The sequence below is a fragment of the Thamnophis elegans genome, chromosome 4, assembly GCF_009769535.1.
Source record: "Thamnophis elegans isolate rThaEle1 chromosome 4, rThaEle1.pri, whole genome shotgun sequence".
NCBI lineage: Eukaryota > Metazoa > Chordata > Lepidosauria > Squamata > Colubridae > Thamnophis > Thamnophis elegans.
Window position 1 is genome coordinate 50,108,284 of NC_045544.1, and position 13,244 is coordinate 50,121,527.

At 39.7% G+C, this 13,244-nt stretch overlaps 1 protein-coding gene across 1 annotated transcript in view; it reads left to right on the forward strand.

Annotated features, from left to right (window-relative positions):
• The first annotated feature begins 1,300 nt into the window (after positions 1-1,300).
• LOC116507151 (utrophin-like) overlaps positions 1,301-13,244 on the forward strand; it is a 121,256-nt gene continuing 109,312 nt past the window's right edge. The window contains 2 exon segments of the mRNA XM_032215105.1: positions 1,301-2,019; positions 4,511-4,680. Coding sequence (XP_032070996.1) covers positions 4,602-4,680 — 79 coding nt within the window. The 5' untranslated portion in view covers positions 1,301-2,019; positions 4,511-4,601.

Consider the following 13,244-nt stretch of genomic DNA (forward strand, 5'->3'; position numbering starts at 1 on the left):
TCCCAGCTGGCTTCTGACAAGTCAAGTCAATGGGGGAAGCCGGTTTCACTTAATGACTGCATGATTCATTTAACAAGTTCATTTGCTTAATAACAGTGGCAAAAAGTTGTAAAATGAGACAGTTGGAAGACTGTTGAATTCATTTCCAAGTGGGGAGAAAGACATTGGAAACATGATGGCTGTTTGGAAAGATGGTTTAATGATGAACAGGATCACATGGTTGAGGTCCTGGGCAAAAAAAGGTACATGGGTAGAGAAAGAGTTATATCCTCAGTTGGGCTTTAAATTTGAGCTTGTATTCTGATTGGTTGTCAGACTCCCCTGGGGCCATGCAGGGGTAACTTTGTAGGTTGTCTTTGAGTCCCAGGCTTGGTTGACTCTTGTTGGGTGATGATATAATATAAGGGCTTTAAGAATTTTAGGACTTTGATTTAATAGAAGCCCTGTATTGGGGAGTTGCAATGGTATGTGCAAAAGACCTTGGGAGATGGGGGGAAACATGCTGCCTAGGAAAGATCAGATAGTGGGGTGGAGGGGGCAGGGAGTGAGCCTGCAGCTGCATAACAAGCCGGAAAAGCAACCCAGAAAGGATCCTCTCTTAACTTATGGCTGTGAAGAGATGGTGGGATATTTATACAGTATTTTCAAACTTGCAAGATTCTACAAGTAATCCTCAACTGAACAGGAGGAAATGCCTATGTAGGGTAATTATCTTCACCGCACAAAGTGCCTTTTTCCTGGACGTCCATGGGGATTGTGAGTCATCCAGGTTCTGGTTGTCCCAAAGGTGCTTTTTCAAGAGGCAACTGGATTTTCTGGATTTTCTTTGAAGATGTTGTGCACTTCTCATCCAAGAAGCTTCTTCAACAACTCTGAAGAATTGAAGAAGCTTCTTGGCTGAGAAGCTAAATGTCTTCAAAGAAAAACACCTTTGGGACTTTCCCCTGGACGTTTGTCTTCCCAATCTTGCCTACTAGCCCTGAGATTTCTTAGTGGTCTCCCATCCAGGGACTAGTCAGGCCCATCTTTTCTTGGTTTTTAGTTTCTCAAAGGCATCATCATCATTAGGATGGTGTGTGTGTGTCTGTGTAAAACGTTTCCTCCTGGCAAGGTGGTCTCCTGCTTGAGCAGGGGGTTGGACTAGATGACCCACAAGGACAAGGTGTCTTCCAACTTTATTCTGTATTCTAAGGGTTCGATGACTTCGGACCAGCGGCAGCACCTTCGGTAGAGGAAAAGGTCAGCGGCCTCGGTGATTGACAAGACGAACGGTCACGTGGCTCCTGTCACGCCATCTCCCTCCGCCGGAGTGCAGCTCTCTCTCTCTCTCTCTCTACCAGGGCGGGGGAGCGAGAGGATAAGAGCGCGGGCGCAGCGAAAAGAAACTTCCCAGCGCCGCGGAAAGTTCGCCGAAAGAGTTCAATACCCGGAGTGCGGACGGAGATTCTTCGCTTTCGCCAGCTCCCTTTCCCTTTGCAGCGTAGGCCGCCGGGGCCGAATCCGAGACAACTTTTCGCGGACTTCCCCCCCTTTCCCTGCTCCGCTCTACCCTCACCTAATAACAAAGGGGGCCGGGACGAGCCGAGGGACCGCCCCGTTCGCCACCGCCCCCTTCCTCTAAAGTTCAGCTTGTCCGGCTGGTGAGAGAGAGAGAGAGAGAGAGCGAGAGCGAGAGAGGCGCTTCCCTCCCTCCTTCTCTCCTTCCTTAGGGCGAAGCGGCCGGTGGAAGCGGAGGAGAGAGGCGACCAAGGGGTTCGCGGGGCTGCAACCGAAGTCCAGCCGAGCGCGTCGGGCGAAAGTTGCCTTGTTTAATAAGCTGCGGCGGGGGGCAGTTTGCCTTTGGCGTTTGCTTCTCCGGGGGCGCTTTGGGTTTCTTTTGGGGAATTCGGGGTGGGGTGGGGGGAAGTCTTTAGAAAAAGAGCGAAGCCGCAGCCAAACCGCCACGGAGCGGACCTGAGGATCGACCGTCACACCAAAGTCTCTGCCTCCTCCTCCTTCTCCCCCCCCACCCTCCGGCAGGTAAGCTGGTGAATAATTGGCGGTGAAGGGGAGAAAGGGAAAGGGGGAAAAAAGGCAACGCGATTCCTCCAGGCGGAGGGCTGGGAGGACAAAAGGGCACCCGAAGAATTCAGTTCTCTCTTCCCACCTTTCTCTCCCGCCGCCGAACTATAATCGATTCTCGGTTTGGATGGGGTGGTGGTGGGAGGGATACTTTCCGTTGAGTAATTGCTACGGGGTGGGTGTTGATCTTCGCTTAGGGTAAAGCCAGAGGTTGGAGCTGAGCAGATTTCGCTGCGAAGTGACAACTTTTGTGGAGAAGTTTTGCTCCACGTGGGAACGACACTTTGATTATTAATTTGGCTTGCTTAGTTGGTTCCAGCGCTCCTTTAAAAGAACTTCTCCGACTCTTGTTTGTTTGGAATGTCTTTCCCCCCTCCTTATCCTGGTTCCTTGTAGCAAATGAAAGAGGCGAGGTCTTTACATTGTTATCTTTGAGAAGGACCTTTTGGGTGCACACTACTAAGCAACCTAACTCTTCAAAAGGCCCCCTTCCCTTTGGCATAAACTTTAGTGATCTGGCTGTTAAATGCTTTTTTTTAAGAATGATCTAGTGTTCTATTTGAGCACATTTTGTGGGATTTATTACCTATCTATAGTGTTGGTAATGGATATTGGAGACCGCAACCTGTAAAACTCAGGGCAGCCACTAGGCAAATCTATTTGCTGCCATCAAGTGATGCCCAGATTTTTGTAGCCTTTTAAAAAACCGCAAATAGCTTTTATTGGGTTCTTATTTATGCTAGGTAAAGGTTAGTTGCCTTTAGAGTCAAGTTTAAATCCTCCTGACTTTATGGATCTCTTCAAAGTTTTTTTGGGAGGTGGGGAGAGCTGACCTTTATTAACCTCTTGATACATAGTAAATTTCTGCAAATTGATTTCCTGTCCCACTCACTTTTTAGATTTCTTACATGTCAAAACTACTCTGAAATATTTATTAGGTTTCAGAAGAACAATATTTGCATGCATTTTTTTGGGAGTGGGGAGAAGGGTCAGGTAACAGTCCTGAGACTTAACATTAGCTATGTCATTGGTACTTCCTGAATTGTTTTAATATAGGAGGAAATACCACTGGAAGGTCAGCTTCTGTTTGTGATTGAGTTGTAGTGCAGCTTTCCCAAACCTTCCAGCTTTCTTAGGCTTCAATTCCCAGAATTCCAAAATTCTGGAGTGCACCAGTTTGGGAAAGTGAGTGAAAATAAAGTGAGTGAAGAAGACAGCTGTTGCTTTCACTTGAAGTGGAAAGTAATTGCAATCCTCTTTATCATCCATCTTAGTCCGCCTCCTTCCTGATACATATCTGGAGGTTTTTTGGGATAGTCACTGGTTATTTTAAGGACGAATAGCATGACCTAATCTCTGTTGAAGTTTTCTAATTTAAAATCCTTGCAAGTTCTGGTTGAAAGTAGGGTGGAACCTGAGTAGGCATTAACTTGCTTGCTCTGGAGTGTTTGGAGGACCTCAGAAAAGACTGAAGCGGGCTTCTGTTTGATGGGAAAGCAAAATAATAATAATTTGAGATTCATGAGCTTGGCTCTGTTGTTAATTTTGAGGGGGGACGATTTAAAATACTTTCTGGAAGAAAGTCACAGCGACACATTTGAATGAGCAACTGAGTAGCCATTACATGCTATGTGCTTGTAGAAGAGTGTGTGCACATCCAAGTTGCTTGCAGAACTGGAAAGGGCTGAAAGGTAAATTGGATGGAAGCCAAATTCTGTGCTATGTGCAAAATTTAATTTGGATAGTTCTGCTTGGTAACATAAAATGATCATGATCTGAATAAAATTCTAAATAAATTTTCCCTATCTTAAACATTATTTCCGTATCTTATTACTTGATCTGTGTCTTGTTTCCCATTGTAGTTGTATACTTATATTAGCAGAGATCTCCTGAGTCATGTTTTTATTCCTAGTATGACTTAAGTTACCCCCATAAATTCTTCACTTTATTCCCAGACTTTCTGAACTTTACAAGGGGTAGTTGTATAAACATGTATAGAAATGATTCTGAGCCCTTGAAGAAGGGTGCAGAAAATGATTAATTGTGCATTGTGCTTTTGCTAATGTATTTAACTCCTATTTTATAGAATTTAAATGAACAAATGTGGGGTTGATAACTAGTGTTTAGATAACTAATATTCCCCAATGTAACCTTGCAAGAGTTATCCAAACTCCTCCGACAGGCTTTGGGATAGAGAGTAAAGTGCTTTCTTTGCTACTTTTTGTTAGTAACAAATCAGTCCTGCCAGTCTAGACATTTTCTGTTTATAGTGCTAGTGATAAGAAAAAGTGTGAGGTTGCAGGTTTGTCCATATTTTTATGGAAATATCCACCGGACTCCATTCAGAGAAACACTCCACATGTTGCATTAGAATGTATATGGAATACAGTAATATATGGGTTCCAAAATAAGTATATTTATGTTTTTTGCATGTGTGTTTACATTTCAGATATTAATTTCCTAACAGCCAAGAGTGTGAGTTCAGCATGCAGAGATTTTAAATAATTCTATATCGTCATTTTGAACTGGGAGAAAAAAAGATGGCCCAAGTTTTGGATATTGATAAAGGATCTGAGGGAGGTAACAATGAATTTAGCAACATCATTAAATCCAGATCTGGTAAGTTTCACTTGCAAGTAATTCCACCCCCTCCCCAACATTCCACTGTAAAAACAAAGGAAGTGCTGTTTATTTGACTGGAATTGAAGGGCCAGTATGCAAGTTATGTACACGTGCTTGCTGATGTCCCTTTAAACAGGAAAAACTTGTTTAAGAAGGGTGTGATTCGGAGCAGAAGTGCAGGGCAGAGCCATTTAACTCTTTTTTTTGTCCTCTGTCTTTTTGCCATTATCCTCAATTCTGCTGCTCTTTTTCACTCTCTTCCAAACAACGTCTCATATTTGCAGTAGAAGTATGTGTATTATACAGTGCTTTTGAGATAAATTTCAGTGCTTCAACTGACTTTTCCAACCTGTGATTTTAACAACAACAAAAGGGACCATGTAATGTGTGTAATGTGCAGTTTGTCCTTCTCGTTCCTTTCTGATTCATCTGCTTGTCAAAACTTTTGTTAGGGACTTGAATCCCTGCTTCAGTTTGACAAACCTCTTGAGGCAATTGTAATGTAATAATAATAATTACAGGCCTCTGCTTTTCAGCGGTGCAAGTCTGTTTATTTAATCTCCTTCCCACTCCATATTCCAATTGCACTGGGTTTTATAAAGTGCCATATGTCCAGTGCGCCTTTATAGAATTATCTAGCAGCTTTTGCTGTTGGAGGCTTGGAAAATGTACTGTGTGCACTATTTAATAGGTTTAAATATACTAATGAGAGTAAAGGCTGCATAAATCTCCAGGGGCAATTTCATGGCTCTCAACATATTGCCTTATTTCAAAACCAGAATGGTAGAGGAAGTTTTTGTGCACATTTTGGATGTGGGGATTTTTCGCTTCTCAAGGTTTCTCAAACTATATTAACAAGGCAGAATTGCTTAAATTGAAAACATATAAGTGTAGGCTGATCCTTGCATGGATCTTGCACCATGCAAGGATCGGCCTAAGATAACTGATGTGCATTAATGTAGAAAATGTGGTAAAATGCTTTTTGATTCTTAAAAAATAATTCTATTGGGTATGTTTTCTGTGAATGTCCTCTCCTTATAACCTGATGATTTAAAGTCTAAGCGTTATTTTTCACATCTTTGTAATGGTATAGTTTGGTTAAAATCCAGTAAGTCATTAGTACAAAGTACTCCTATTGATTGAAATAGTTTTCCTACCAAGAAGATGTGTGTAAAGTTCTCTTGCTTCAATTGATTTAACCAGAAAGGAAGTGTTAAATTCTGTTTACAAACATCAAAATAAGTTTGTCTATCTTATTTATTTATAAAATTTATATTCTGCATCTTGACATCAGGTGACTCTATTAATCTTTGTGAATTGTCCTGTCCTCAGTTTATTTATTAGTTTATGTACCTGAGACATGAACCAAACCTTTGGGAGAATTTCTTAGGAAGTGCGGTAGCTCATCAGTTTAGGATGCTGGGCTGACAATTACCAGGCTCATGTTTGAGACCCAGTTGCTGCTGCAGGACGGGATGAGCTCCTGTCACATGCTCCAGCTCCGCCAACCCAGCAGTTTGAAAGCAGGGCGACCACGTGTAGATACAGGAGTAACACTTTGATGGCCAAGTTCATGTGGATGAGAAAGAAACCTCCATTGCTACCATTCCCCCAGGCAATGGTGACATCAGTCTTTTCAATCCGGAAGCACTTCAGTGCCCCTGACTGTATTAGTAGAAGAATTTATTGATGGTAAATTCTCCATCCTTTATAGTATATTAGGCAACAAATTAAAAACCTGTTGTCAAAATAAGACATTTGTTATATTGACCTTTATTTAAGATGTGCCAAAAAGTGTATGTGTTGAGAGAGGGCTAAAAATAAGAAAGAGGTATGGGAATTCCTACATAGAAATAAATGTGTTCAGTATTTAACATTGTTATATAGAAGTTATTCAGTGTCTAATTTTACTGTAATAATTCTCTTTGGTAAATTATATGTAAAGAAACTGGCTGAATTAATAGAAATATATTTTTTTCTAAGTGTATATTTATGCTAACTTTTCTGAAGACTCAGATGCACAAATTTCAGCTCTCAGAATTCTGAGTGGGCATGCTAACTAGGGAATTCATGATCTGCAAAGTATCTACATTGGGTGACCTCAACAATCCTTTTTGGCCTGGCATTTTCATATATATATTGACTACAGTACTCATAATTCCAGTGAGAATTTCAATGAAGTATACCTGGAGAAGGCAAATTAGTAGATTATGTTCAAGAATTACAGAGTATCTGTTCACTTGAATAATTGATAACTCAAAACTTCCTGTTGTCATAGTAATGATCCCTGGAACTAATTGGGGCCTCCAGCAAATATTTAACTAGAGGTGGCTCAGCAAAGAATATTTCTTAAACCAGGCTAGGTTACAGATCCAGCTAGGCCAGTATTGTCTGTTCTGCTTTCAACAGCTCTCCAGATTGTTGGTTCTCCTTTTAACTGATCTCTGACATTTTAAATTAGATACAAAGTGAATCAAAACAGGCAATTTTGGGGGGAGCAAATCGGTAGCTCTATCATAAAACTATTGTTGCTGACCAAAAGAAATATTGGCTTGAAATCAAATATGCATAGCAATAAAAAGTCCTTTCTCTTCTGCAGAGCAGTCTTATCAAACACAGATGGTCCCTTAACTTTTATAAATGGCTTTTTAGGAATGCAGGGGCTGAAGTGGGAGAAGGAGCCAAGAAAACTGCAGAGTGAAAATGTTTTTCTTCTTTGTTTTGAAGCCAAATCATGATGTTTACAATTAATATTTTTCAAGCAAAACCTAAACGGTTACAATCTCTTTGAAATCTTTGTACTAGTGACATCAGCAACAATCAAATGTACTTCTGGTATGTGTTTTGCTAAATTCTGATGTATTTTGGTACAGCTACATAACTGGGCTACAAAAATCCAGGTAGCTACAGGATGACATCACTGAATAAGAGTTTTCTGTTCCTCTTGTCTGCCATTTTGTTATTGTTGGTTGTAGGAGCTATAGTGTGCCAATAGATAATTGAAGTTCTTGTCAGACAAAACTAAGTTGCTATGCTTGTTAATATTTTATGTTACTAATTTTGGATATTTTTTAAAGCAAGAAAGACCAGAGCCAGAGTGGTATGGAGCAAGGGTGGGTTCCGGCTGCCGCTACTGCTGATTCATTCAGGGATACGCTGTGCGCATGCGCTTGTGTGCTTTGTGCTCTGCTCACTCAGCGCAACAAAAAATGTTCTACATGTGCTCAGAAGCAAAAAACAAGGGCCGATGCAACACATGAAGACCACACCCACACCAGCTCTGGCGAATGGGAAAACCGTCGGGAAACATCAGCTGACAGTAATGCGACCATTGCGAGTTTGGCACCTGTGATTTAGACTTATTAAATGGGAAGAACCATTGGAAAAACAATCTAATGTGGGGGAAAATCTTCAGATAATTTACAGAAGTTGCATGGGATATTTTTTTCAGGAGGAAAAACTGCAGCATAGTATATGACTGCGATTCCTCATTCTATTTCTTGCCCCGATTAATCGTTTTAGTAGCATCAAACTTTGTGTAAATTTGATTATTTTGTATGATTGCTCAGGAAAGACGTCATGTGTTCTTATGTAAGAACATTAGAAATGCTCTTACAAAGTTACATCCTGGTGTTTAGGGGAATTTCCCCAAATGTACTTTAAACCAAGATTAACTCTGGGTCCTTAATTCTGCAAAGTGGAAACTGTTTCACTGAATGATCATCCTTTTGGCCATCGTTGAAATATATAGAACATTCTTGAGAGTACAGCAGAATCTGATTCATTCTTCTGCAATGGGAAAAGGAATATAATTGGCCAAACCTCAATTTGGTTAATCAAGACATTAGAGTTCTCTAGTTGAATAAGTCTTCCTAGGATGAAAACCATCAGGCTCTGAAATAGATTTGAGAATTAGCTTTTCTTCTTCTAGCTACTATTAATACTTAATATTAGGCAAGGTGTTCTTGGTCAGACAAAAAGGCAGATCAAGGAACTGCTAGCTGTCTTAATGGCTTCTAATCAAAAAGAACATTGTTTTCTCTCATTTTGCTTAGCTTTGCATTCCATTGCAGACTTTCTGCTAGACTTGATGTCTTTATAATAATTTTTTTACATGAAAAAAACCAGTAATTCTGAAGCAGTAGCATATCATACCAGACTGCATCTTTAGCCTCCCTACATGTGTGAAATTCCCCAAGAATGCTCAAGCTAACAAGGCCTTGTTGAGAATTCTGGAGGTGGAAAAACACACAGCTGAAGTATGCCATGGTTGAGCGAAGGCTGCCATTTTGCCTCAACACCAGAAGTGGCTCTATCCAAGGTCAGAGAAAAATTTATGATCCTTTCTTAAGCTAGTACATTGATGTCGAACCCCCTTCAATAATAAACAGCACAAATGTTTACAATTCTTGCATCGCAGACTTGCATCATGTTCATAAACTGATGGTATGCCTTTCCTTTTTTAAACAGTTTATTTTTTATGTTTTGGTTAAATACACCAGTTAAGAAAATTTCATATTTTCTAGAATTAAGCCCTGAATAGTAACAGAAAAGTATTCTGTGCTAATAATAATTTATGATTCATTTGTTCATTCTTTTTACCTGTTCCTCCTTCCTCTGTCCACTCTTAGTTGTGCATTATATTAACACTCCTTTTTAATTTAAGGAAAATGCTGATAGGATGGATTGCACTTTTTATATATAATGCTGTTCATATATTTGACTCTTCTGAACAAGACATACTTTTGGCAACTGCATGCCGAGGGCTGGGAATTTATGCAGTGTTAGTTGTGTCCAATGGCAATCGATTGCATATTGCTTGGATTCTTTGTAATAGAATTTCAGTAGAGCCTGCAGACAGAATTTCTGAGTCACTTGTGTAGAATATAATCAAACCTCTGTATTTCAGACTGTCATTTTGCCTGCATGCTGTTTGTAAGTTGTAATGGTCAGTTGGAATGACCTTGGGAGATGGGGAAGAGATGCTGCCTAGGGAATGATCAGATGAGAGAGGCCTTAGCCTATGTATGAGCCACAGTGGTGCAGTGTTAGAGTGCAGTACTGCAGGCTACTTCTGCTGACTGCCAGCTGTCTGCAATTTGGCAGTTCGAATCTCACCAGGCTCTAGGTTGACTCAGCATTACTTCCTTCCGAGGTTGGTAAAATTAGGACCCAAATTGTTGGGGGCAATATGCTGACTCTGTAAGTCACTTAGAGAGGGCTATAAATCACTGTAAAGCAGTATATAAGTCTTAAGTGCTATTGCTATTTTGCATTTGTATACTGGGTGAAGGAAAAAAACTTCAAAAAGAAACCTCTGTAAAATATCAGATTGTAAAAGATACAGCAGGTGATTTGTATTATTAAACTTGCAAGATTCTGCCAATCTATAGTCTTTCTATAAAATGAAGTTGTGTTGATCTAATTTTGTTGCCTGTCTGAGAAGGCTAACGTTGTTCTAAGTTAGATCTATAATATTTGGAGTGGATGGATAGGTCAGATGGGAAGCAGAAATGAAACCTGTCTATGTAAAATCTCCTTTCAGTCAAGCTTGACTTTAGGTGTCTTCAGAACATATCTATGGAGCTCTCCTAGCAACAATACAGAAAGAATTTGTCACTATTGCCTTTTGGTATAATTTTTTTTTAAAATTTCTCAGTGTTACCTGTAGCAATATAGGTCCTCCTATCCAGGCCCTAACCAACTCTGGTTAGGTTTCGAAGTTATACCAGAGTTAATAGGATAGACGTTTGCTGTGTCGGGCTCTTGCTGTATAGAAGCTATTGACAAAAAAAAAAATGCTTCCCTACAACTGTTCCAGGTCTTGTCCAGGATCATGAGGAAGGTTCTGCTGCTATAATGATCAAGTGATTGCTTAATCTAACATTGGGTCTGGTTTCTGTGCTTTTCTTTTTCTTTAACACATGCACAGAATGCCGATATTGGACTGGATTCTCACATGGTGCAAACCTATTGTATAATTTGTTTAGGCTCATCATGTGTGAAACCTGATAATTGTGATTTGCTCAATAAACCACAGTTAAACAAACCACGGAATAAATTGATAGGCAAACCTATATATACTCCTATATTTATACTTTTCATATTTTAATGTTCGGGCTTCTGAATCTATTTCAAACATATACTGTATATGGGATTAAGGTAGGAAACTTTTCCTTCATCTCATCCTGAGTAATTGAATGTTGGCATGAAGTGCCCCAAACTGTTGGACTACGGTAAGCATATGCCCTCATTTTAAACAACCACTCCCAAGTGATATTGGCACACATGGGTTTAAGTTAAGAAATTGGGTCCTCGGGGTAATGCTGTGATGGGCACAAATATGTTTGTTGACATTGCCCTGATGACATTGCTAGACTCTCTACCACTCCTGACTTTTCAAAACATTATTTTAATTAAAAAGAGTAGGAAATCTGCCTGCTGCAAAGCAAAATGATAGCTTCCAGCATGATTTTTATATGCAAAAAGCCAAAGGGCGACAAATAAGCTTTCTCAAAGATTAAAAGGATGATGAGTTCTGGTAGGTCAGTGCTTAGTTTAGAAGCGCTACTTAAGAGGGAGCATCAGGAGAGCATGTCATGCAACATTGTGTATTTTTCAGTTGAAAAATACTGTTTGCTGTAGTACGATTCCATACCATTCAAAGTTATGGTTGGTTTGTCAGGTCACAGTTTTCTAGATCAGATAACACCCTAGGCAAACAAATCCCATTAAGGAGTAGGGTGATATGTGAATCAGGTCCACATGTGTCTCTCTATGACCATTCCCTGTTATAGCTTTGCTTTGAACTTCTAATGCTCGCTTCCTTCTGACATAAGTCAATCCTAAAAACATTGCCTTTGGGATTGCACTTCATTTTGTCATTGGTGTTTTTATATTGAAGTGTGTTGTCTGCCTATGTATAATTCTTCTCTCAAAATGGATAATTGGTTAGTACTATTTTCTTTTGTGAATTTTTCCCTCCCTCTACCCCAGTTTGATTATGTAGACTTAAAAGATTGCCTGCTATAGTGTTATTTACTGCGTGCCTCCCTGGAGCCAGTAACTGTTTCTTGCTGAGTTGTAGGATGGACAGAAAGCATTGTTGAAAGAAAGAATGACTTTTTCTTCCATGTTATTGTTCTGTCAGACTTGGTGAGTGCAATGTTAGATATTACTTTGATGATTACATTCAAAACAAGACTCCTTTGTCCACGAGCAGGAAAAGTGAGTCAAATGAGATTCTAACTTTCCAATATTGCTAGCTTGATCATCGTTGCACATAACTATTCTCCCCTCTTTTTGTGTGTGTCTCTGGTCTAGGATGAGTCTTTTGTGAGACTTGGAAGCAAACAAGCTTTTAGGATTCAAGCATAAACATAAACACACATTTATTTTTATTTTAAATTTGGTCATTGATTTAATTTTCTTTTACAATATCAGGTAGCTGCATTAAGAAAATTCCAAGATATATAAAAATTATAAAGGTACTTTTGGTTTCCTTTATTGAAATGTGTTGTTAATGAGGAGAGAGACTGCTTGGTACCATTGCAGGAAAAAAAAGACAAGAAAAATAAGTAAAACCCATTGAGATAAAGTAATAGCTTGATATAGCATACATATTATGCTGCAAAAAAACAAGTAAGTACACATACTATTAATGAACTTTAGCTTTTTGAAACATTATGTCAACAAGTACTTGACCAAATAAATAACATGTGATATGTGGAATATGAGGGAAAGGGCAATGGATGCACAGACTTCATTTTGGAAATGGTTTCTTCCTTATGCCTTGGAATATACTATGGCTCCTTATAACCTGTGGACTTCAACTCCCAGAATTCCTGAGCCAGCCATGCTTGAAGTTGAAGTTGACAGGTCGTAAAGGGGCCATAGATGCCCACACCTGGGATTAGGTGTTTTTTGTAACAGAAAAATGGGTCCTGTGGTATTTAAATCTGCATGATCTTAACACTGCTTCTACTTCATATATAATAATTAGAAATAGGAGGGGGGGTTGTATAGAGAGAAACAAGGGTGCATATTTCAGATAAAGATTTTGCACTGACGATCACAAGCTTGGATAACAGTTTTTGGTGTGAGATGGGACGGTGCATTCATCCGGTTTATCTCTTTTATCATGTTCTTTGCCTGTTTGGGAAAGTACTTGCTTTAGAATCTACATTCCTGCTTATGTATGAACGCAAGTACCTTTGGTTTAAACCAGTGGTTCCCAAACTTTTTCAGTCCACCGCCCCCTTGGTGCTACAAACTGATCCTTAGTGCCCCCCACACAGTGGTGGAATTCAAATTTTTTTACTACTGGTTCTGTGGGCGTGGCTTTGTGGGCATGGCTGGGGGGGTCATGTGACTGGGCGGTTTGCATGACGGAGGGAAGATAGTAACAGTAAAATTCAAAACTAACAATTAATTGCACATTTATTCAAAATGCAATTTAGAAACCTTTTTAGTTAATGTTAATTCAACAGAATTGTTGAACATGATCCCGTGATACCAGGTTTTCAAAGTCTGATAGTCATTTATCAAGAACCTTAGTAACT